The sequence below is a fragment of the Athene cunicularia genome, assembly GCF_003259725.1.
Source record: "Athene cunicularia isolate RWA chromosome 1 unlocalized genomic scaffold, athCun1 chr1_part1, whole genome shotgun sequence".
Classification (NCBI taxonomy): domain Eukaryota; kingdom Metazoa; phylum Chordata; class Aves; order Strigiformes; family Strigidae; genus Athene; species Athene cunicularia.
Window position 1 is genome coordinate 13,541,492 of NW_020799091.1, and position 27,148 is coordinate 13,568,639.

Here is a 27,148-nt window from a genome sequence, read left to right on the forward strand (position 1 = left end):
GAGCAGCTCTCCCGTGCTGATGGATTATCTCTTCTGGTTTCTGAGTCAATACTTTGGCTCCTGCAGGACCTGCTCCAGAGGGAGTAATGCAAAACAAAACTAGTGTCACCAGAACAGTTTCTGATACACTGGCTGTAACTGTAAAATAGATTTAGGTGTAGCAAATATAAACCTAGTTGCAGTGGTTGCATTTGGAAAAGATCTCAGTGAAAAGTAGAATTGGTTTACATGTAACAGCTTGTTAACTCCCCGATTACATATGGCTCTATGCACTTTGCCAGTTGGAAGCTCATTTACAGTCATGACACCAAATACATCTATGGCAGCTTTTCTGGTATGAACCACCATTGCAGAGATGAAAAGAGAGAACAGATAACATCAGTCTGTATCTGGTAAGTCCTCAGTGGGGAGGCACAGTTTCACTGCCATGGAGACCTGTTCCATGCTGCCTGCTCTGCCAGGGTGTCACTATCAAAGTAATTTCTAACCTCTTCTCTGTCATTACATGCAGGAGATACGGAGACGCACACAACCAGTATGATCAAGCAATGCCAATTTATTGAAGGTAAGCAAGCCCTTTTATAATGCGTCCTCCTGTGCACGTGAACGGTACATGATACAATCCTTATGACTGAATAGTTAGCTTTGTCCATGTGCTTCAAGTCTTCTTGAGATTGGATAATAAGCACCACACTCAATGTCTTTCTCCACCCAACCCATCTCCTGGAGTTGTTTGTTTGCTGAGTTCTTTGTTCTATGTCCTTGTCATGTCCTTGCCGAGGTGTGCACACGTGCAGGATTGCTCACATGTCCATTATCTCCCAACAATTCCAGACAGACCCTGTGCCAGGACATTTCCAAGGGCTCTGGTGCCTATGTGTAAGCGAGTCCCTTTCTGAAGGTCTCTATCCCCTAGGACTTGATTTGTCCTGCTGAGCTCCCTTCACCCTCCAAGAGAGCTCAGGTAAGAAGTGTAGGTTTCCGTTTGTTCCCTGTGTTATCAATAGACACAATTTGACTTTCCTCAGGGCCATTTAAGATCTGGCTGAAGTTCTTGATGTGCATGCCTTCCACTGGTGAGATGGGGAGGACTGAGTAACTACCAAGCTAAAAGTCTCAGCATGTCAGAACTTAATTTTTTTTTTTTTTTATCCCAGCGATGAGGCCAGTATAAAATTTAGGCTGCTCAGATGGTCATTTGTTAAGCATGAGCACTCCACAAATTCAGAAAGTACGTGACAAGGACTTTAGGGCAACTGCAGATGGAAACCTCTGTAAACACAGGTTCAGTGCTGGAGGAGCAGCACTTTGATGCAAATTCCTTATTTTACTGACATCACTGCCACAAAATAATCTTGATCTGTACAAAGTCACAAGCAATAAGCAGTATTATTCTGTCCTGATGTATGCAAGTTTAGAAAACTTGGTTAATTCATGCTGACTGGCTTTCTGACACATGTATGTGGAAAGCATTGGTTTATTTCTCTCTCCTGCAATTTCTTATCTGCAATGTTTTCCAGGTCATCTTATTTCCTACTCATCTAACTAAAGCTAAGTTTAAAAAGTGCTGCCTGTTGTTATGCATATTGTGGGAGCAGTCATTCAAAAGAGAACTATCTTACTATTTCCTATATAATTTTTCTGCAATACAAGACTAAGTTAGAGATCTAACCTGGTCAGATCACTGTTTGAAGCAAATAAAGCAATTATTTTGTTCACTGTTTTAATCTTGGAAAGATTCTAATTAATAATTACTAATTATTTTATCTCACTTCTTAGTGGATTCGTTCGTTTTGTCCACAAGGACAAGGACCCACACATCAAAACTTCCTTACCCACTGCAATCTCCTCTTGGTGATGAATGTCAGCTTTATACAGTGGCTTTGGTTTTATTTTGATCAGAGGAGAAACTTCCACCACAGCCTTCACAGGTCTCTTTCAGTCAAGCCACAGAATGTGATGATTTGGCTACTTTGATCTCTTTCCCTTGTATTTCATAAAAAATTGCTTAGTGTGCACAGTTACCTTCATCGGTTTCAGAGCAAAAAGAGCCATCAGTTTTCTCTTCCTCTGTCTTCTCCCTCACAGTATGCATTCTTATGTTAGCACTGTCTGTCTTATTCTTGATACTGTCAGGTCAGGAATTTCACTTATTCCAAAGAAGTGCTTGGCAGCATTGCTACCTACTTCTCCTTTTGGTATTTAATTCTTCTTTGTTAAAAACAGGCCTTTCCCCTGCTGCAAGATAGAAAATCCATCACTCTATTCTGCACTGAGCACCAGACCCCAAGCACAGCTCAGAGACGTACCCAGCCTCATATCACATTTTAGACTTGGCCTGCAGTGGATGTTTCAGATGCTCAAGGAATCAGTGTGAGATAATAGCAGTTAAAGAGCAATTTCTCTCTTATACCTTCCCACCTTTGTTTAGGAACTGCCTGAACTGGATCTTACATTTGGACTTTGCGTCACATTTAACAGTACCTAAAGAGTCATGATTATCCCTTCCTGAACACACTTGGTATTTTTAGCCATCACAATATAAATGGCAATGAGTCCTACAATTTAATCACATATATGAAAAATATTTCCTGTTTGTTAAGCCAGCTGCTCACAGATTACACTGGGAGCTACTTCACAATGAGCAAAGATTCATCTTCTCCATGATATTAACAGTGAATCACAGATCTCCTAATTATACCCTTGTTTTTCTAACCTAGAGAGTTTCTTTCCTTTTAGTTTATCTAACACATTGTGGCACTAAAGTTTCTTCTTTTATATTTTATTGTCAATGAAGGGAATAAAACATTGAAACTCTCTGTGGAGAACTTCAAAAGGTGGATCTGTGGAAAGTGGTAAAGACTTTTTTATTGTGATGGTGGTTGAACACTGCAGTAGGTTGCCCAGAGGGACTGTGGAGTCTTCATCTGTGGAGATATTCAAAATGCAACAGGACATGGTCCTGGACAACCTGCTCTAGGTTGCCCTGCTTGAGTACATGGTGTCGAGAGCTCCTTTCCAGCTTCAATGATTCTGTATTCTATGACCTCCCTCTATTGATTTTATCAAAAGTTGAAACAGTACCCCAAAAATAGTGTCATTGCCATTGCTCAGGACTAGTCAGCTGAAGTTCAAGTGCATCTGGGCCTACTCTGTGGACACTGGATCCTACCTTAAGTTACTAGGTCAGGCAGAGATTCAGGAAAAAAATCATCACACTGAAATTTTAGTACTTACTTAAAGAAATTTTACAGCATAGATATTTTATATGCTAAAGGCTTATTTTTTTGCCTTTGTCACATTACTTTTCAGTCACATTTCAACTTTGAAAGTAGGGAAAAATAAAATTATGTGAAAAGTGCTAAGGATTTTTTATTTTAAGTTTGAAGAGAACAATCCTATGGTCCTCTTTCATTCCTGGCAAAGTTATTGAGTTTACTATTATGACAGAAAACCTCACATGTATTTCTCTATGCATTGGACACTTGTTGCAGAAACTTTACTTTAAAAAAAAAAAAATATGTTATTGTTTGCTGTTGGTCTGTAGTTCTGTAACCGGGGTGATGTCACCACTTTTGTAACAAATAATTGCTCTGCAATGAACTCAGGGGTCTTTTTAATTAAAGACAGTATATACTATGCAGAGGCAGATTTTTCTCCAGAAAGGGGAGTAATCAATTCTTAGAAAAGTATAGAGTTCTGGTAGGTGAAATGTAGTAATGCCCTCAGGCCCTGGTCCCTGCTCTGTTATAATAATTGCTATTTAAAAAACCCCACACACAATAAAAAGGATGAACATTGGAGAACTTTAGAATCTAGAAAAACATCCCAAAATGCATACATGTGTGTATCCATTCCAAAGAATGGGAAGTTGAGCAAACATGGAAGAAGGCCAGCACAGATGAACATGGAGCTCCTGACTGAGCTCAGACACAAAGGAGGACCCAGGAGGTACAAGCAGTGACAGGCTATTTGAGAGAAACACAAAGATTTTCCCTGCACATGTTGGAGTAGTTTGCAAAGCCAAAGCTCAGCCAGAGGTGAAGCTAGCAAGGGAGGTGAAGGGCAACAAGAAGGGGTTTTATAATTACATCCGCAACAAAATAAAAGTCAAGGAGCATTGTGGGCCCATTGCTCAAGGGGACAGGGGACCTTGTGACCAGAGATATGAGAAAGGACAAGGTACTCAGTGGCTTTTTTGCCACAGTTTTCACTGGTAAGGCTTGTCCTTAGGCTTCTCTGGTCCTCCAAGGGTACTAGCAGAGTCTGTGGGACTGAAGCAGGACTCACATTAGAGGAAGAGAGATCATTTAACCCACTTCAGACATACACAAGAAGTCAGAGTCAGCTGGGATAGACAAATGACAGCAGGCACGAGTTGGAACATGGGAAATTCCAATCAGATATTAGAGAAGAAAAAATCACCACGAAGGTGGCCAAATACTAGAACATGGCCAAATACTAGAACAGAGTTAAATCCAGTTGTCAGCCAGTCACAAGTGGTTCAGGGCTCAGTACTGGGGCCAGTTCTGTTTAATAAATTGATTAATGATCTGGACAAGGGGATTGAGTGCATCCTCAGTAACTTTGCACATGTCACCAATTTGGGCAGGAGTGTTGATCTCCTTGAGGGTGGGAAGGCTCTACAGAGGGATCTGGACAGACTGGATAGCTGAGCCAAGGCCAATTGTATGATCTTCAACAGTGCTCAGTGCCAGGTCATCCAGCTGGGTCTCTACAACCCCATGCAGTGCTACAGGCTTAGGGAAGAGTGGCTGGAAAGCTCCTTGGTAGAAAAGGACCCGGAGGTGTTGGTCGACAGCCAGCTGAATATGAGCCAGCAGTGTGCCCAGGTGGCCAGGAAGGCCAACAGCATCTTGGCTTGTATCAGAAGTAGTGTGGCCACCAGGACTAGTGGAGTGATCATCCCCCTGTACAAGGCACTGGTAAGGCCACATGTCCAATACTATGTTGAGTTTTGGGCCCATCGCTACAAGAAAGACATTGAGGGGCTGGAGATCGTACAGAGAAGGGCAATGAAGCTGGTGAAGGGTCCAGAGCACAAGTCTTACAAGAAGCGTCTGAGGGAGCTGGGGGTGTTTAACATTGAGAAGAGGAGGCTGAGGGGAGACTTTATCACTCTCTACAGCTACCTGAAAGGAGGTTGTAGCCAGGTGGGTGTCAGTCTCTTCTCCCATGTAACAAAGTGGTAGGATGACAGGAAGCGGCCTCTAGTTGTGCCAGGGGAGGTTTAGATTGGATATTAGGGAAAATTTCTTCACTGAAGGGGTTGTCAAGCATTGGAACAGGTTCCTCAGGGAAATGGTTGTGTCACCATCCCTGGAGGTATTTAAAAGATATGTAGATGTAGCGCTTAGGTACATGGTTTAGTGGTGGGCTTGGCAGTGTTAGGTTTACAATTGGACTTGATAATTTTAAAGGTCTTTTCCAACCTAAACGATTCTGTGATTCTCTGTTGCCCAGAGGGGTTGTGGGATCTTCATATCTGGAGGTGTTCAAGACTCGCAGAGTCTCTGAGGAATGTGATCTAATTAGACATGCTGTTAGCAGGGAGCTGGACTACAGCTCCAGATGTCATCTATGATTCTGTAAACTTTACACTTTTTTATAATCCCATAACAAATACTTATGTCTCTACATTCTTTACATGCACCATGACAAAATGTAACTAGAACAGATGAGAGAGAATAAAGGCTATAGTGAAGGTTTCCAGAAAATACATGTTAAAGCATTAAAATATATGCAATACCATGTGCGCACACACACAAATATTCTAGAGGACATAAGCTTTTTCTCCTGGTTTTATATAAGCTTGAATGGAGTCTGGTCCCTTAAACAGACCCAGTGAGATCATCTAACAACATGAGTCACAAGGATCTACTAGTACCTATTTAATTTTCTGTTAAAGGTAATAGCTGATGAAAGTACCTGTTGGGACTGATATTTCTGGATGACTTGTACAAGACAGGATCACTGTTTGCTTCGAAGATCATGACTGTCAGGACTGTCTCTATTTTATTGGATCATCCAGCAACCTTGGTCAGGAAGAATGAGTGCCCATGCCTATTAGACTGTCTATGGCCTTAGTTTGTGCACTTTCAAGTAAGCAGGAAAACTAACCCATTCTACGCAGACCAGTCACTGAACAGAGTTTCCAGTTGAAGCTGTGGGCATTTACGTGGCAGCAACAATGAGGAAATCTTGAATTTTAATCATCTGCCAATACTTCTTCTTTCTTGTCTTCAAAACACAGTCATGTACAAGTTAAACTATAGGACCAGTCTCATCTCACCTTCCATTCCTTGCTCACTACAATGCTGAGTTCTTGTTGAGCTCTGCATCCCAACAAGCTAATACAATGCTCAATGTCCAAGTGGAGAGCAGTGACACGTGGTGTTCCTCAGGGGTCAGTACTGGGACCAGTGCTGTTTAACATCTTTGTGGGCAGCATGGACAGTGGGATTGAGTGCGCCCTCAGCAAGTTTGCTGATGACACCGAGCTGTGTGTTGCAGCTGACACACTGGAGGGAAGGGATGTGCCATCCAGAGGGACCTGGACAGGCTGGAGAGGTGGGCCCATGCAAACCTCATGAAACTCAACAAGGCCAGAGCAAGGTCCTGCATGTGGGTTGAGGCAATCCCAAGCACAAATACAGGCTGATCCATGAGTGGGTTGAGAGCAGCCCTACGGAGAAGGACTTGAGGTTATCAGTGAATGGAAAACTAACTGTGAGCCAGCAATGTGCGCTCACAGCCCAGAAAGCCAACTGTGTCCTGGACTGCATCAAGAGAAGTGTGGCCAGCAGTTCAAGGGAGAGGGTTCTCTTCTCCCCCCAGCTCTGGGTCCCCCAATATAAGAAAGACATGGACCTGTTGGAGCAAGTCCAGAGAAGGGCCACAAAGATGATCAGGGGGCTGAAGCACCTCCCTTGTGAGGACAGGCTGAGAGAGTTGGGGTTGTTCGGCCTAGAGAAGAGAAGGCTCCAGGGAGACCTTATAGCAGCCTTCCAGCACTTAAAGGGGGCTACAGGAAAGACAGGGAGGGACACTTTATCAAGGGGTATTGGCTTTAAACTGAAAGAGGGTAGATTTAGATTAGAAGTAAGGAATAAATTCTTTCCTGTGAGGGTGGTGAGACACTGGCACAGGTTGCCCAGAGAAGCTGTGGCTGCCCCCTCCGTGACAGTGTTCAAAGCCAGGTTGGACGGGGCTCTGAGCAACCTGGGCTAGTGGAAGGTGTCCCTGCCCATGGCAGGGGGTTGGAACTAGATGGTCTTTAAGGTGCCTTCCAACTCAAACCAGTCTATGATTCTATGAACCTGTGAATATTTCTATTAAACCCTCCTCAGATTCCATTCAATGGAGTCTACAGAGTTTAAAGTGAGGCTAAAGGGAACTTTATCACATTACTGCATTTAGTGTTTTATCTTTTATGTATCAGATGGGGAGGAGGGAAAAGTGGATATTCCTTCAGTCTCAGGACCTTCTTCATACAGCTTTGTGTTTCATATCCCATTGCACGTTGTCAGTGGAGGTGCGCACACTGCTTTAACCCCTTAGAGGCATGCATGAGAATTTCATGATAATGTGCTCTTTGGGTTGCAACATCTTCATGTCAGTGATCATGCTGCCAACATTTGCAGAACATCCAAGATAGTAGATTTCAAGCAGGAGTTCTTGAGATAGTAGTTTAAATAATTGCATGTTAATTGTGCATTACATGAGTCATCCTTAAATAATTGGGAAGACTTACAGAAACTGTTGCAAGCAATCAACTAAAATTTAGAATCATGCTATGAATCAAAGTTTCCTACTTGCAACTTGGCGTACTGTATAATGTACATAAACATCCTATGTACTTTGTAGTGAAGTACCAACACAACGCAGTGTTAATTTTTCATAAATATGTTTCATAACAGAGACCAGTAATAAAACCAAAATGTTTTTTCATGTTAATGAAACATGAATGATTATAAAGCTTTAAATACATGCCAGAATTTACAGTAAAAAAAAAAAAAAAAAAAAAACTAAGTAGTTTAGGGGATCTTTTACTGCCCAATTAAGGATTTTCCAAGTGGAAAGTAAAATGCTTTTAGTTGTACTGTTTTGTTATTTCCAGATGTCTAATACACTGAACCCTGTACTGCCACGTCAGTAGTACTCAGGCTGTGGAAACCATATTTTCCTTTATTTATATTACCGTAGCATCATAAACTGGGTCAAATAATTTGAGTTCACCAAACTGAGATTTACAAATTGAAGACATACTCTTGGAAAAAGAGAACAAAAGAAAGAAATGCAGTTTCATAACATCAGAGATTACATGTCCTTTGAAGACAACTTCTCAGTCTGGAGTATCATTCCTGGAATAGATTTTAAGGGTAGTTTAACCAAGCTACTTTTTTATTTGGAACACTCAATCATTTTCTCTTCATATGCTACACCCTACATGTTCTTTTTTATTTAGCTGAAACAAGACTGTTTGGGCAATAACCAGCTGATTACCAGTCCTAAATATGTGGCCACAAAAATCTTATGTATGGTGGTTGGGAACCATCAGCTGTAAATATGGAACATAGGCCCCTGGAATCAGTTTAACGTCCTTGTAAATTCTCTGTGTTTAACTAAAAATTTATTTGTTTTCATAGTTGTTTTATTCTTAGAGAGGAAATGGAATGAACCTGTGAAGACAATAGCCATCTATCACATGGAAAATGTTCTATTGTCATTGCCATATTTCAGATCCACACCAGGCAAGCTGCCAACTAATCCCTAGCACTCTGCTTTTCTAAGCATATGCTATATTTTAAAACAAAACCAGACTATACCAATACTTACATATCAGAACATTCAAATAATGATAGAACTATGAGATTCCCATGCTCAAAAGCTTTTCATAGAAACCTTTTACAGATCCTCTCAGCTGCTAGACTCCTTAAAAGGAAATAAAATCATTAAATGATATCAATTATTATATAATTACTTGTTCTGGTGACACAGAAGCACTAAGTGTGATCATGACTAGCAGATAATATGGCAAATACAAGAGGAGAAATTCATAACAATCTTTATTTTCACATATGGTTTCTAATCTGAAAAAGGAATAAAGCATTGTCCATCATTTCTTAAGAACACTCATACCTAAATGATATAAAGGAGTTAAAACCTGACTAGTATTTGGAATTTGGACTTCATCCCATTTACAGTTTACACTGCAGGTCCAGCTTTCACAGCACAACAAAGGCACAGTCAAGCCTGGGCAAAATGGATTCATTTTATCTACAAAACGGAAGGAACTCCAAGCCACAGAGAACAGTGCCTACCTGTGATCCTGCTAGCAGAGCAGTACTTAATGGTATTAAAGCATGTATTGAGTTCAAAGCAGGCTCTACAAATAGTCTTGGAACTGTTTTTCTCTTGCAAGGAACAGCAAATATTCAAATGCCCCCCCCACCCCGTACTGATACAGAGAATTCATTTTTTTATAGGTTTACAATTTGACATGAATTTAAGATCCAATGTCTATTTGCAAGAATGATCCTTCAAGCTTTAGTTATCTTTTCAGGCCCCTCTCCTCTGTGATTTGTTACTGCCAGCCAATCTAACCAACACTGACAAAGGAGAGATTAAATTTGGTAATATCTGCCAGCACAGATCTACAATCTTAATTTTCCACCATCATTTTTAAGTAGGGATTCTAAGAAAGCCACAAGGAGCCTCAGACTGTCGAGTCTCCAGCTCTACACTCAGCATGCAAATTCCGTACTTAACTCTTCCTTTCTGCTCACAGAGTTTGAGGCTTTCATCAAAGCCATTAAACTTACATGAAATTCAGCCACTGGCATTCTCCAGTAGGACTGTTGTACTGCAGCCTGGGGACTCTTTCTGACATAATAGCCATAATACAGTGACAGCATCCAGGTTTGCAGCCAGAACTGATTCTCTTTAAACAATCATATACTGCTCTAATGCGTGTTAATCGGAGTGCAGAAGCTCTTGCATTTTCGTATCTACCTTTATCGGTCTGTTGGGTCCATGTTGCTGTTAAAAGGGATTGCATTCCTGATAAGCCAGGACTGAGAGAGAAGACTAAAGAGGGTGTACATACTATCTCTCCACTTCCAATTCCAAGACTACAGGGTCTGACAACAAAATCTGCCTGCCTTCAGTCTCCCACAAGAGCATGTCTACCCCCTCTCTCACAGTCCCTCTACAGGGCCTGTGATATTTTTCCTCAAGCAATTTCCTGCTGTGCTTCTACCATGGGCCTCCACTGTAAGGACAGTTTCTAGCAGAAAGAAACCTTCTGCTTTTAGCAACTTTTTACCTCCAATTGTTAAGGACTAGTCAAGCATAGAAGAAAAGAGTAATTTTTTCTCTCCCTTAACCTTGTAACATACCTATCTAAAGCTTAATTTCTTCCTATAGCTACAGATAACCTCGGAAAGAAGTTCTAAAACATGGTGGTTTGGAACTGATGAATGTTTCTGCTCACTGTATTAATGCTTGGTCAAAGTGAGAGACAGCAAGGAGGAAACCCATACAGTTTTTAATTTATTTCATTCCACATGTTACTACAGAGCTGATCTACTGAAACTGAAGCAGAGATGAGAAATACCATGCCTAGATGCTATGGAATAGATGCCAGGTTCCAGAAACACTGAGGTACTATCAATATTCACATTTTTATTAATATTATTTTAATTTTTCTGATAAAAATTCAAACCATTCACAGGACTTAAAGTGTATTTATACAACTCAAATTGGTTTTGTTCATTACCACGTGATCATACACATGCCAGTAAGAATGGAAAACATCACATGAGGCCCACATATCCAAAAATTAAAACTCCAAAGGTTATATGAAATGTTTTACACTTGCATTGAAAAAAGTGTTCATTTATAGTGAAGTGTGAAATAGATGATGGTAAAAATCTGATTATGAAACACATTGACTGTGAAAATTAAATACAAAAGAGACCATAGTTCTTATATGTTAGTGTCTACCCTACTTGTATAAAAATTGGGTCCTGAGAGTATACAGAACCTTATATATGTGCTGAAGTAAGTCAGTGCTAATTTGCCTGATAAGGAATATAGAAAGAGCCGATTCTGGAAAATTAAACGGAGGTGAAGAAAAGGTATTTTTCCAAAATACAATGATGGAGATGGCAGGTATATGGCTTTTAAAAAGATTTGCTGAAATTTCTTGGCAATTCAGATATTCAGAGAGCATAGAAAAAACACATTCAGAAGTCAGTATTTATAAAATTTTTTATATATCCTTTTTATAGTTTTTCAGCTGGCTATGAGATTGCATAAGAGGCAGTTGAATAAAAGCTGACAAACACTTAAACTTCATCCGTTTTCTGAACACGCTATTCTTCTTAGGACCTTCTTACTCAAGTGGGAACACTACAAATGCTGACATTTCGTAATAAAAATGAGTAACTGTATTATGGAAATATCTAATAAAGTTTCAAGACTGAACTGTTCAAGTGAAAATGAAAGGCATTTATGATGCAGTGATACATTATCCCACAGAACTGCAAGACAATATGTATTTCTGTTTTCATAGGTTAATGGAAATATGGATTATAGGTTCTCCGAATTTTCATTGAAACGGATTTAATTTTGACTGGTTTATTGTTCATTGTCCATGTATCCCAGTGAATCCCAGTTGCAAGAAATCTACCTGTGTAGCGATGAACACCATTAAGATTTGCAAGGCCACACTGGTTGAACCACCATCCAGTGTTATCGCTGAAGTTACTGCAGCTCTTCACAGGCTGCTCTTTAATAGTGCACATTGGCTTGCATCCATCGTTATCAACGTCAAATGTGCTGAAAGGCATTGAATTCTGGTTATCTTCTTTTCTATATCCTCTAAATGCATCGCCTAAGTACAACAGATAGAAGGATAAAAGTTATTTATGGAGAAACATATAGTTTCTCACTTGTTGCATTTCTCACAAGCTCTTCCTCTGAATTTATTAGAAAAATAGATTTTTTCAGAAGTGGTTCAAGAGCACCAAATAATGAGCTGGCAATGTGTTAAAGATGTAGGAAAGAAAAAGTATAAAATACTGAGAAGTAGAGAAGTTTAAATTCATTGAAACATCTTTATATTGTTGCATTTAGTGATGCCCACTAGCAATGAAGGTAAAGGCTTCTGTCTTCAAAGAGAGTGGAAGAAAAGATAAAACAAAAAGGGTTGTTAACTTCAGATTTTCCAGTGTGTGCCCAAAGCTCCAGAGTGAGTCATGAGATAAAATGGAATTGTTAAAGCACAAAGGTCAGTGACTACTGTCACTAGTCTGTTGTCCGACTAAAGAAATAATGTTGCTTACAAATACAGGTAAAGTAAAGCACCAACACATTTAGAGAATAACTATTACATTGGTAATAAGGAACATTCTTGCATGTTAGTAAACACGCAAAAAAAAATAGAAAAAAGCAGTAAGACATACTGCAATACTTAACACAAATCTTTGCACATTTGTTATAGCTATGATACTAAGGGTGGTCTGGAACTGTAAATTAATTTGTGTCTATGTATCAACCAGTAACTGTAATATACTGTAGGCCTGATTTGTTCCAGGCGGATACTTTCTCTGTCCTTTCTACACCACTGTCTGGGTACTTCTGAACCAACCAAACCACAACATCAGGAAGTCTTCCACTAACATCAGTAAATTTGGGATGACATAATGGACATCTGAAGAATTGGACCATTAGACAGAAGTGCAAAAACACACAAAAAATCCCCTATATATAATATATATACATATATTCTGAGGACTTGAATGCATTAAAGCTCGTTTATCTTCTTTATTCATTTTCTTTATTAAGGGAGTGTTTATTCAATTATTCCATTAAAAACTTTGAAGCAGTAGAATAAAACTATCCTATTTTATGTAAAGATTGATGTTGGCATAACCAATTGCTACATTATTGACCATTTATCTGCATAAATGTTCATTATGTACCAAATAGAGAAAAACAGATTAGAAATAAATATTTTTAAACTTATCTTAATTATTACTCTTTTGAATGGTTTGTTTGTTGGGTTTTTTTTCACATTAAAAAAGGGAGCAGCTATCTTTAAATACATTAAGAAGGGAATTCTTACCAGCATTTCCTGAATAACGTCCCAAGTGGATCTTAAAAGAACATGCTTCATCCTCTATCCAGAATCCATCATATGATGCATAGGCATGCTTGTCATTTTCTGATTCCAAATCCACATAAAGACTGAAACTAGTGGTTTTTTGATTAACTATGTGGAAAATCTTCTTCAGTCCAAGCCAAAATTCCCCTAAAACAGAAATAGTCAATAAAATTCTAGAAATGGAAAGTGTAAAGTTTCTGAACAAAGTGCAATAAAAGTTGTATAACAGGCTTATATTCCTTTGAAAGACTAATGAGGTACAGAGTAATCTTCCTACTTCATTGCGAAACCATGGAAAGAATTCTGATGTGTCCATCATCTTTTTTCTCTGATATTTTTAGAAAATTGTCCACATAACTTTCAAGTGTTCATCTTCAATATACCTTAGAAGACCACAAAAACTGAATGTGCTAAAGATCCACTTGATTGAGCAGAATTCAGTAGAGATCCTAAGAGCAATACTGAGAAATTATAAATGTTAGCATTCTATGAAATGCAACAAAACTCAAACCCTATTACTGAGATTTGCTGCCTCTGCAAATCACACTTTTTTCCATGAAAGATTGTCCTAGATGAGCTGGACTTTTTTGTATTCCTGAAAACTTGTGTGCTTCCATTCCAATCCCAGATAAACTCCTGAAAAAGCAACTGGTTTTAGACTTGCTGGATGAAAGCTGGCAGTAAAAAAGTATTATCACAGTTGTGTTGGTCTTACCTACTGAAATATTTCCTTTCTGTTTCTAACTTTGCATGCCCTATGACAATATATTACTGATTTTTCTCTGCTTTAAGGAAATATTTTACAAATGTGATTAAAACCAACTAAAGCTTTTTTTAAAAAAAAATCTGCAAAAAAGGGGAAATACTATTTATACATTATTTTAGGAAGAAAATATCACAACATTTTAAACACTTCTTGTGAGACTGAGGATGGCTAATGACTAAAGACTCTAGTAGGGTGATGGTCATTATTGGGAAGATCACACAATAGATTTGATGAAAAAAACCTTTTAAGTATAAATAGGACTTTTAAGAAACAAGAACTTTACTCTCTACACTAAAAATGCCACACAATTTAGTGGAATGTAGTTCACATAAGGACAGCAAAAACGTTGGGTCTGAAGCACTTTAGAGTTAATACCAGAAAGGTCACCAAATCCATCCAGATATTCAGACCATGTTCTCTGAAATGGAATGATTCCATCAGTTCTTTTCTGAACCACAGTCCATCCACCTCCTTGAAAATCCATGTCACACAGAACCTAAAATAGACACAGATATGTTTAAGCATTCTTGAAGCAGGTGTTATGAAGAAAACATTTTAATTAAATAAAGGTGGACTATACAGAGTTTTGCTAAGCAACATAACTTTCAAATATCTTAACCAGAAACTCAAAGAAGATAAAAAATGAAGCTGCATTATTTTCTTATATGTTCTTGTTGGACTGCTTATTTCCTGGACTGGATATTTCCTCAACCAGTAGAAACTGTTGTGTGACAGTGTCTGCTCATATCAAATATAATAAATAAGCTTTGATAAATATTATTGTGTATTAATAATAGCATGAAGTGGAAGCAACACACAATGTCATGTATTACTCATGTAAAATATTACAGATACAGGCACTAATGCTGAATATACCTTTATTTCAGCAAAGCAAAATAGGTGTTCTCTCTCACTATCGTACCTTCTCCCCCAGAAATACTGTTTTTGTGATGCCTAGGAAATGTAGAGCCCTTAATAAAGGTGAGGAAATGGAAACAGTAATAGCAATAACCCAGTATATAATAATTTATGGTGAAGCAGCAAAATAGTCCACATAGGAAGGGGTCCCAATCCAGGAAGTCCCAGTGTGAACATTTAACAGCCTGCAACTGAGCAGTCCCACTGAATACATAAGATCAACTCTCAAATTTATGAGTCTTTGCTAAAATTTTTGCCCAACAGCCTGTCAAATGGCAATGGTCCAGCTGCCCTCTGCTCTGCTATGGAATATCACATTATATGGCACATTTTCTCCTCAGCCCATTTAACTTTAGACACATAATTGAGTTTCCTAAATTAGGAATCTTATTGCCTTTGTCTCCCCTGTAATCTCCCTTATACAGAGAAATGTGCATTCATAGCATGGCTCTGGGAAACCAAGATCAAAATCACCTTCTGCAGATGTTAGTCACCTCCACTGTCTACAGAAAGGGCCACTAGACCCTTGGCTGCTCTCTAGGGATTTCAGCTAAGTGGGATGTATACGGTTCACTCTGGTTATTTTTCAAGTATGTCCACAGTGCCAGAGCCTGGCCAGTTCTAACAGGGATTAGAAAGTCTGGGCATCCTAATGTAGAAAGGTGCATACTGCACATTTAGACACAGCACCACCTAAGCTGTTCAAAGTAGTTCTAGGGGGTACTATGCTTAATTAGTGTTTAAAAACAGGCTCATTTGTAAGTGTCTCCCAATGTGACTAATATCAGGAGAATTAACCTGGAAAATGCTTATAGCTATAGAGCCATTAAGCTATGTATGATAACAAAAGTTCCGAATATAATGATGGCTATCAATAAATCTTAACAGTAAGCAGATGCACAACTGATAAAGCAGGAGGGTTTTGTTCGTGTTTGTTCATGAAACGTATCAGAAAAGGGAGATTTGCAGTCTTAGCCAGCTGCTAAAAGTAAAGTCTAGGTGGAATTCAGTTTAACCCTCAAAAAAATTGTGGCAGTCTGAGCTTTATAGGTTGTACCCTATTGCCTGTACAAGCCAGATATTTTTCATGAAACCAAAGACTTGTTCCTTGGCAGGAACACATCAACATCATATTCAGAATCTCTGTGACTTAATATCTTCTCTATGAACGACAAGAAAGAAAGAGGACAGAGCTGCCATGTGATCTAACACAACCTGGGGAATCTTGGATCTTCAAGTAAGTCAATGCCACTGGATGCTTTGAGCAATCCTTGCAACACAAATACTGGATGAATCATAGTAAGGGTTATGTGCATGGAAGAAAATAATGGGCTTTATTCCCTGGAGAATCATATGTTTATTTCAGTCACCCAAGGAGGGTAGAACTGGAATAAAAAGAAATATAGAAGATTCCAAAATGAATATTTAGATGAAAATACCTAAAACATTAAAAATAATCCCATTGCCTCATCTGCTGTCTTGAAATGATCACATGCTTGGCTACTCCTGTCACTATGAGTCAGAAATACAGAGAGAAGCCCACTTGGTCACAACATCAGTCTTTAGTCCAGTATACATCAGTGGTAGTGTTGATAATTCTCAGAAGGAGACAATTTGGTTCTGCATGAAAGGTCATCAGCCAATTAGATATGGCACCAAAACATACACCAGCTAAGTAAAAATATGAGCTAAATCACACACAAAAACTAGTCACTGCTGTGTAGTTTCTTAATCCCTTATATGCTGGAAATAATGCAATTTTCTTTCTTAAAGCCTTATAATAGTTAATCCACTTTACATCTTGTTTTATGCCTTATATTGTGCAAGATATGAGGGGCACAACTGTGCCAGATACAATTTAAATTAAATGAGCAGGAAGGTGCTTCTACTGAGTATTTCTTCCCTTTCCATCTCTAGTGTGTGTAAGAGGTATATTCCAAATAACTGTTTAGTTTGTCTGACCCACCTTAGAAATATCATTGATCTAAATTTACTTATCTAAAAATGTATCATAAAGTGATCATGATTGAGTTTTCCAGAAGTTAAATGGGTTTTAAATGCTTCACGTTTGAATGCTCAGACAAAATCTCATTTGGGACTAATGATCTGAGATGACAAGAATCTGCCACCAGCACTGAAACTGGACATTCTTATAGCTCCTGGAATTCAGGTTTCAACTAGCCCAAGTCAAGCATCAGATTCTGTACTCACTTTTGAAAAACATGAGGTTTTAGACATGAAAACATGCGAACAGCATCAAGTTTTCTAAATAGTTTTCTTCATTTTCTGGTCTTTTTATGCAAATGATTCCAAAGACATTTCCGTTTAAGTTTCAGTTACATTTGAAGGGCAGCTTATTGCTGAAAAGGTCCTCACTGACATAAGTTGTTTCATGCTGGCTTTGTTTTCTGTTTTTTTAGTTTCTTACTATGGTTTTCTGCCTCTTGGTATTTTCCTTATTTTGCTAGTCTGCAGAACTTCCAGAACTGTTGGTTATTAGCCCCTTAAAATGCATTAAAATTTATTGTTTGTGTTTTAATATCTTGATATTTTTGTTCATCTATCATTTGTCTTGTGCCTATTTTATGTGTCAACACACAGAATAATTTGCATTAAACAGTTTTCCTTAAATAACATTCTTTATGGAACACACATATTTTAGATATTTTTATCTTAGCACTTTTTGGAGCTATTTTTTCAGTTCTGTGTAACATCTACCGGACAAGAAATGAGACACTCATTTCATGAGTGCAGACGTTTCTTCTCATTATTTATTGTTACCTTGTGCTTTTAATCAAATTATTATGATTTTTCTTTTTGTTTCTTGTTCTCCTTAAGAAACCTTTCCACTCATATAACTGATTCTCAGATTCTGGCAGTAACTTTAAATGTGGAAAAGTGTCAAAAATGCTTTTGAAGTGAAAGGAACTTTATCATTTCAGATTTATTTGACAAAAGCTGTAAATGAAATGAGAAATCACTTTTCTCACAGAGATTAGTCATACCATCTCTCAGGAAAAGTAATTTGGGTGAGGTATGAATATTTCCTCAATGGAATCCCCCTCAATCCAGAAGAAGTTCTGAAACAGATGCGTTTTGTGCTATGGTTCATCCTGGGGTGAGGCAGACAGCATTTTTTTTTCACACTATAAACATGGTTGTTCTGTGAACACTTCTACCTGTCTTTGCCCTTTTTTTTTACCAGGAAGGAACTTGCCAGGGAGTTACAGATTTTTCCCTGAGCTCGCTGCATTGTAGAGAAAGAATGACAGGTTTTTCTACCAGGGGTCTGCAGAACCAAGTTTGCTTTTTTCTTCTGAGATCCAGCATACTTCTGGAAGCTTTTTCATAACCAGCTTGAGCTCTTTTTTGTAAAATTTTGTAAGGTTCCAATTGGCTAGAGATAAAGGGATTCATGCTTTCTTTGTTATATATAAAGGAAGACTATAAAGTTAGATATTAAATTTTGCTATTTATTAGCTGGCTTACATTCCATATTTTTTCTCCAAAAACTAATGACCCCAGCATGTACTGCAAAATTAAAGGTTTGAAAGTGCTATATCTGTCTTTCCACTGTGTATAAGGACTTCCCTAAGTAGAATAGCCTGAAATGGAAATAAACAGACAAAACAAAGTATTCCTTGTGTTTGCATGGATCTGAATGTCCTCAGCCTGAGGAAATTAACCCAAAACTCTCTTCTCCTAGATGAGCCCTATAACTCTGAGCAATTACAGAAAATGCAGATGGTGATAGGAAGCATGACTGCTATAGTTCATGATGAATTCAATCTTTTGATTTGTCTTAAGAATGTATATCCTGCAAGCTGGATATGAAAACTACAAGTTTAGATGCCTCTCTGCCCCATGATTGAGTATAATGATGTTCAGACAACAGCTAAGCACCTACTCCTCAAACTAATGTACATCTGCACCTATATTTAGACACCTATACACCTATACACCTATAATTGTCCAAGCTATAGGCATCAGCAGAGTCTCCTCTCAAGAGAAGGCAAAGCTATACAGTCATCCAGCAGAATAATTCAAAAAGCCAAAGGTCCCATTTTAGGAGCCAAATGGATCAGTCACTTGGCTCCTTAGTTTTCCGTCTGTAAAACAGAAAAGAACAGCACTCCTCAATGTACAGAAGTGCTGGAAAGTACCTCGGGTTTTCCTCCTTGGTACATTTTTCACTGTATATTAAAACTGATGATGGGATCTTATGACAGAGATTAAATTTCTTTATAGAAAATGAGAAACTCATCAAAATTATAGTAATGGCAGACACATTTGAATGATTTAATACATTTCTTATTCATCTGTTGAGAAAAACACTTTAAATCTATTAAATATATTCTAAGTGCGTGTTCTCAAGCAAATTGTGACAGGTATTCTGAGTGATAAATTTATTACCTCAAAAGGATAATTTGATCCTTCTGGATGGATAATGTACAGACCAGTTGGAGTTTTTGAAACTGAACCAACAGTATCTTTAATATCGGTACAATCCAACCCTAGAGAACAAAGTATTTGATGAAGTTCATTAGCAAAATATGTTTAAAAAACTAAATACAGCTTAACCACAGAATTATTACTTTTCTTGGTCATGTATGAATGATTTCAAATAGCATTTTCTTGTCATGCAGACTTTAAAATCGTATTTTGTCATGAATTTACCTTATAAATGAAAATTCTCTGAACTCCATTAAGCTCAGAAAGATGTATAAATTATATTTTATAAAGTTTTTTATAAAGTTCTTTATAATCTTAACAGATAAGATACAGAAATTAAATATTATGTATCTGGGTCATTTTACAGATTTTATTTGGGTAACACTTTTACTGAGAAAAGGACACATTTTCTGTGGAAGGATGTCTTTTTCCTGCAGGTATTTGTATTTATACTTGTAAAAGCCTTTACATCATAATGTATACATAAAAACCCCTTTGCTTCTAAGTGTTAAGCCAGGTCTGTGTTAAACATACTGAAACAAGCAGTTTCTATGGCCAGTAGGACTGCTTCCTACAGTTGGGATAGACACTACAACAAAGATTAACTGCCCAGTGTACGAGTGACTTCCATCCTATTTGAAGAAGGATATTGAAAATGCAGGGCACACTTTCTTTCATTACAAAAGAAAGTGCCATTCTGCAACATCAGATAACTTACAAACTGATGATCATACTCGGTATTTTGCATAAAAATCAACAAGATGCTAAACAGGATGTGCAGAATTATCAGTTGCAAATGATTTATAGCAGTCTTTATGATGACATTCTTAAACAGTTCATGAATTTTCCAGAGTTCACCTCTTACTAACACAGAATAAATACTGTAAATGTTATAACTGCTTAGCTTTGCTTTAATTAGTTCTTTGTCAAGATACAAAGATAAAAAGGGAAGAGGTCAAGACTAAATGTGAAAAACATTTACCATGAGATTGAACAGCTTTGTAAGGAAGTGGATCCAAATGCTTCCTCAAAACATCTGCATTCAAAAGAAGAAGTCTGTTCATGAGTTCATTTACCTGCAAACTCAAATAAAAGATCTTTGATTAGGCTGCAGTGAGGAATTTTACATTCTTAAAGATGTTAATTTTGGCTCCTAGTAAATATAATCTGAAGATATGTTAGTGATTCTCACCTTCATTAGGTGTATTGGTCTAATTTTTACTTTTTTAATCCAAAATAATTTTTAGAGACAATTCCAGTTAATTCAAAAAAATTCCTTCCATTTGATTATGGCTTTTTATCTGTACTGAGGGATGCACAGTGTTTGTAAACTACTATCAGAGTTAACAGTAAAACAATACGTCATCTGCACAAACACAACAGGACTGGAGATAGCAACCAGTGTGGAGGAGTAGTCCTCCACTTACTCTACTGGCACGTATAACACTAAACTGTGGGTCAGGTGATGTTTCTCACTCCTTGTAGAAATGGAATTCACGCCCTACCCAAGGTACAAGGAATGGTGATAGACACTCTTAATTCTACTGTTTTAATGACAGGATAAATGCTTAATTTTCTCAGACAATATCTGCAGTGATAAGTAATAAATAAAAATGTTTATGATAAAGGAAAAATTACCTGATTAGAAAGGTAATCCAAAGAAGACTGTTGATCATCCATCATGTTTCTTAACATTTTTTTTGTACTTCTTGCATATTCAACAAGAGAGTTCTGTAAATTTCCTTTAAAAGAAATATGTTCATCCACTTTGTTACCATAAAGCTAGAATATTAACTGAATGATGGCAACTTATTTATGATATCTACTTGAATATTGAAGGTGTTTAACCTTAGGGTACCTAAAAATGAAACAAAAGTATGCAGGAAACACAGATTAAAGCTAAAGATGCTAAGAACCTCAGCCTCGCTGGTAGCAGTGAAAACATCTTAAGAAGTGATGGCCTCTTCTCAAGATTTGAAGAAGAGTTTCATCTTATCCTTGGGAAACTTGGATGACCAGTTAATGGATATCACAGAAATACAAATGCAAATGATAAAAGGAAGGTTTCCTGTCATCCTACATTTACTCATTCACTCTACTACTCCTGTTTTTTGCCCTGATGTTAAAAATTAATAAAAAGTAAACCTGTCAGGTAATTAATAATACATATTAAAAATCATATGGGAGAAACAAGAATGCTGACTTTTTTTTCTGAGGCTGATTACACCATTTGCTCTGTCATTTGTCAAGGCAGTGAATAGTGCAATGCAATGCTGCATCCGTATCTATAAAAAGCAAGCTGAAGTATGTATTTCTTCCCACTTTAATTAACCAACTAACTGACTGATTCGCACTTAACTTCACCACACCTAACTATGATGCTTAAGTGAGGGACAGAGACCTACCACCATTCAGAGGGTAACACAGATCAAGGGGTCTGAGCTGCTGTGTGGATTTGCCTGTCTTCACCAGTGATTGCAGAGAGACTAGCATGATTATATTTTGTCACACCAGCTGCACCCCAAAAACCAGCACCCCAAATTTTCTGAACAATACTGAGCCTAGGCAGCAGGGTCAAAGGCTGTCACTTGTGCTCAAGAAGATTAAAAAATAAATTAGCACAGCATAGCGTAGCATAGCAGAGGATTGCATAGCATGGCATTACATAGCTTGTCACTGAGAGTATTCTTTATGAATACATACTGCACATGTAATGTTTTTCCCCTCGTAAAATTTTAGCTTGAACATCACATGGTACAAGGCATTGTTCTTTTTGTTTTGAAATATCTGCAGATTTATTTTTCTCTTCTGCCTTGAGTGGTTCCTCCACAGCTCCAACATTCCTTGTGCCCTGTTGTACCAAACAATGGAGGGGGAAATAAATTGATCATAAAGCATTTATAAAATAGCTCAGTCTGCCAAAATGAAGTAGATTACTCCATGGGTCTTCCTTCCAAACCTGGGGTTTTAAAGCTTTTTCAGGCAATAATTGAACGGAGCTGAGACCAAGGCCTCTTAGGTGTCTTCTGCTTAGCCATATCTCAACAAGAGAAAGAGAGTGTCAGAGGTAAAGAATAGCCTCTATAAATTTAAAAATGCCACCAACATTTCAGGTATTCTACCTGTGAGCGATGTGAACTGGAGGCAAGAACTTGAAAATCTTGCATTTAAGAAGCTCGTATTTTAGGAAACACCACACCCAACAGACATCTCAAATGCTAACAAAGTTATTTTCACTGGAGAAGAGCAGGCATTTGGATTTACCATATTTTAGCAAAACATTTTCACTCTTGAAGTGTTACTTAGACTCTGATCATAGAAAAACTTGCAGAAGTTATTAATCTCTGCACACAAGCAGTCCCAAGCAGATTTGTAGACAACCTTAACATTAAAAAAATATTTTAAATGCTCTGATAAAGAATAAAGGGACACTATTGACAGGCACACAATTATCTGAAATATTAACAATAAAAGCACGGGTAAAATTAGTTACACCTATTAATGTTTTTTTAAAAAAAGTATTTTCATCTTTAATATTTTTTCTTCCATCGTGCCATCTGACATAAAATAAGGGAATGCCTCTGACTCATCACTTAAGGAAATGCTAAAAGTAATTCCTGAAATACTCGTCATTGTCAAAAGACAAACATCTTTTAAGTCTTTGTTTGTTGATTCTATAATCTCAGCAAAGAATTGTAGCATGTTCATACACTGTGTTTTCAAATGTAAATACAATCCTTAGAAATGTAAAGAGTTTCATGAAAAAGAAGACTTATTTACACTTGAATACATCTTCAACATAATTGTTTTCTTTTCCTGCTTCAGGTTTCTCTTTCTCGTATCGACACTACACTGACAAAGCACTGAACAGTTTTTTCACTGATTTTTGCTTTTAAAAAGTGAAAGTAAAAACTACATAAAACTGTTTAAAATATAAAAAAAAGGTTTCTGAATTAGTAATGTAATTGCAATTTGTGTCCAGAGATAAATACTAGAGAACTAAAAGAAAATGTTTCTTTAAATTTGAAATAAGCACAAGGCAGTAAAATTTTCTAAGAGTTATAAATAGATCACTTGAAACTTATAGATCACTTGAAACTGTGATTTGTTCCAGGGCTTTATCACAGCTACTCACCAGATGTTCAATTAAATACTTTCAAGCAAATATTTTTAATCAATATTTATTTTTAACAAAAGCCAACATGAAACAGGCAATTAAATCTGACCTCAGCAATTCAAGCGAAAACCATGACTCTGCCAAAACCAATAGTTACTCTGCATTTACAGTTATGCAGATGAGATTAAAAATATGGCCTAACAACTGATCTATGATAAAGGACATTAAGATAAAAATATTTTAATATAATAAATATTCCTACAATTTCAATGTAGTTTCTTTTCACTTATCTGAAAATACCTGATTCTTCTGTATTTTTGTATCTCTCCTGAATAAAGCAATCTACATTTTAAGAATATCTGTCACTTCTCTGAGAAATCGTTACATTAATTATCTTATCTAAGCAAAGAAATTTAAAATCTTACCTTAGATGAACAAGTCTTGACATTGCTTACTACAGTCTCTCCTAAACTGAACAAAAAAATATTAAGACAAATCAGTGAAGTTACCCTAAAGCAGTTCATCTTTTACTTGAAGAAATGCAAATGTTTTTTGACGAGTTTCAAATTTCCATGGAAAGGATTGTACACTATGAAGTTCTGAGCTAACTATTTGGGAATGTCTACAGCACAAAAAGCAGCCAACACATCACTCCTTTAATGTCTGGATTTAATAAAACACATTTCAGTTGCACAGTAGATTTTATATACTAGTGCTTGTATCCTGAGAGCAATTATTGCTTATCACCTCTACATGACACATCAAATGTATATATTTTCATTGCGATAAAACTGTGACAGATTTTCTTATATGCTATTTTTGAGCATTAGTATATATTTGGTATTGAGTAGTCTGGGCTAATTGAAAGAAAAACTAGTATTAACTGATGTTTTTACAAAGGTTTTTTTTGCTAAAATGAAAGTGTTTATATTGGTGTGGTGGTAGTGCACTAGAACAGCCTGTGGAGGCAAGTTTAGAATATGTCCTAAAAGCAAATCCAAAATAGAAAACTGAAAAATATTACTTTACTTTGTATTACATGGGAAATTGTTTACCAGGAGGATAGTAGCAGTTTCTTGGTCTCACTGGTAGCCCATCTCTAGGAACACAGGTATTGAGAGTGAGACAATCATTGAAATATAATGATTTTTATCCCTGAAGAATGTCAAAGCACAAGAAAATGTCCTGAAAAAGAAGAAAATTAAATGTAGTCCACAGAAAATTAATGAAAGCTACGAGGCACTTACAGTTTTCACACACTCAGATCCACTGGTTTTGTATCTTAAAAACTGGATATGATATTTTAAACAAAAAGCAAATTGTTTGGAAACTTCATAAAGGTCCAACAGATTTTCAGCTCCTCATGCACATTAGAGAATTTAAATTGTTTGTGATCTGGCTGAATTAATAAAGCCTTAGCTTCTAATGTACCACTGGGAGATACACTGTCTAAAGGATCATCAGAGTACACTGTTTAACATCACTTAAAACTCTGGACCAGCCAATGTTACAAATTTGTCTCAATGCTGTGGTTCATCTCCATCCCTGTTTGAAGTTGGAATACTCTGGTAATAGCTTTTGCTACAAAGAGATTCAAAAGCAATTGGGAGCGGTTAATAGAGTTTCAAATCCAGATTTTAGTTCCATGTTTTCTTTCAAAATAGCTAAAGGGCACTAAGCACCCGTACCTGACCTCTCCCTGAGAGGAGCACATTCGACTGCCTGTGAAATTTTTAACTTTAGTTCTTCAGTATCTCAAAATCAAATTTTTAATTTGTTCTAAAGTACCTCATAGCACATCATAGTTTTCTGATATAAGAATTACTAGAATTTAACTAGTGTATCAGTTGATGCTCTCTCAAGAAGATGGATGCTGATCCATAGTTCAGTCTGAGGAAGAAGGTGAAAAGATTTTCAAGGCTATCCATATATGACATTAAGGGGGAATGAACAGTTTTTATTCCCTTTTCTATGTACAGAAATAGGAAGAGGTGACAAATTTCAGGAAGAGTGGTTAAAATGGTCAGAACATTGACTGATCTGCTTCTCTGGTGCAGTTGCCTACACAGTTAAACTGAAGCTTGGAGGAAAGCTAAAGGGCATTAGCAGATTAATCCCCCACTGGAACAAGAAGGAAAGAAAAATGTGTTTCTGAAGCAGCATAGCTACGCTCCAGCCTTCAAACAAGATTTGTAATAAATTCAAAATCTATCCCACAAAGATTTAGGAGCTGATCTTTATCCTTCAGTGGAATATCTCTAGCCCACAGTAAACTATGAAACTACTTTCAAAACAGCTGCCAGAGTGGGACCTTCCATTTTGGAACCATTTGAGATTAGGCTGCTTGCTGTCCCAGAATAATTATATAGTTCTGAAACACATGGTCCTCAGCTAGTTGCCTTCTCATCCCACAGTCTGAGGTTACTCAGCAGGAGGAATTATCTAGTAACTGTAAAAGAGGGCTATGAAGAGGTAAGAAAAAGGTAAAAAAGGGAAAGACATAAAGATATATATAAACTATTCTTAATTCTAAATTTCAGAAGGTATCTAAGGTGAAGTTGCAAGTTGTGCTGGATAAGATCAAAATTTGCAGTAAGTCTAAAGAACTTCAAATTCTGCCAGTGTGAGTTGACCATAAGCTTGAATGTTCCTAAGTGTGACATGAGCTACAGTTGTTTCCCAGCTCTCCTTCAGTCCTGTTTGGGTGACTCAGTTCTCCATACTGATAAAGCCTTCTACTGCATCCCAAATGAAACACTGCATTTTATCGGGCAAACTGGGATCTTAAAAGTGCATGTGGGTTGAAAACCACATGGTAGTAAAGTGGCAATGAGTCTTCTACCTGCAACACTTAAGAGTTCTGATTGGGCAAAGAGGTGGTGAATTGGGGGCTGGTATTCTGTACTAGAGGTGGAAGACTTCCATCTTCTCAACTGTGGTAACTGGGATATTATAAATATTAAGCACATTTGGCAATCTGAGCATCAGTGCTCTTGACTGTAAAGTGGTAACACCTACTTCACAAACTGCTACAGATATGGGGGTGGGGGTGTCTGTGGAGAAAGTATTTTACAAATGCCAAATACTATTTTTACCGTCCTAGTCAAAGACATAGAACAGCTGCACGCTGAAAAAGAGAAGAATTGGTTTAAGCTCAAATACAACAGCCAAAAAATGTCTCGCCAGGAAATCACAAAGGCATTTAGCCTTTTGCTGACAGCTCATCCAAGGCATGGCAATATCCCAAGACAACACACCCTGATTGAAAAAAAAAGTTTTGCAGTCTTAAGAACAAAATACTTTCTGTAAAATTTTGTGTAACTTCACTTTTACACATTTTTTGCATTCCGATTCCTGCACCCTTTGGTTAAAAAAAAAAAACAAAAACAAAAACAAAACCAAAAAAAAAGTTTATCCTGTTAACTCCCAAGTCTTTACCGTCAAGAGATTTAACAGAAATCCGCAAAGAGCTCTGCAAACCCACAAGCAGCAAACGGGCTCAGGGAGGTGTTTCGTTTGCCCTGCACAACTAATGAGAAACGTATTTGCTTGGATACCGTTTGCTGGGGTCGTTGGGTTTTTCCCCCCTATGGTATCCTGCTATTTATGAAAGTGCAGAGAGGGTGAAAGGCCCGGGGCGAGCCAAGCGCCTCGGCTGGAGTCCGGCAGCGGTGTCCCTGGGCAGGCGGGCAGACACGGCGGG

General features: G+C 37.5%; 1 protein-coding gene across 1 annotated transcript; it reads right to left on the bottom strand.

Annotated features, from left to right (window-relative positions):
* Positions 1-11,515: 11,515 nt before the first annotated feature.
* Positions 11,516-23,969, bottom strand: ANGPTL5 (angiopoietin like 5). Its single transcript, XM_026854393.1, has 8 exons — positions 23,871-23,969; positions 22,032-22,179; positions 20,967-21,070; positions 20,311-20,404; positions 19,290-19,390; positions 14,334-14,454; positions 13,154-13,339; positions 11,516-11,920 (listed from the first exon to the last, which is right to left on the bottom strand). Exons 1-8 carry the CDS (start codon positions 23,967-23,969, stop codon positions 11,601-11,603), a joined length of 1,173 nt encoding a protein of 390 aa, XP_026710194.1. The 3' UTR covers positions 11,516-11,600.
* Positions 23,970-27,148: the final 3,179 nt, after the last annotated feature.

Excerpts from the sequence above, each read along its gene's own strand:
- ANGPTL5 (XM_026854393.1), bottom strand. The coding sequence starts at position 23,969 with ATGAACTGCTTTAGGGTAACTTCACTGATTTGTCTTAATATTTTTTTG. Across the intron at positions 21,071-22,031 it reads GGAAAAACATTACATGTGCA|GAAATTTACAGAACTCTCTT; the intron begins GTATGTATTCAT and ends TTTCTTTTAAAG. Across the intron at positions 19,391-20,310 it reads CAAAGCTGTTCAATCTCATG|GGTTGGATTGTACCGATATT; the intron begins GTAAATGTTTTT and ends TTTGTTCTCTAG.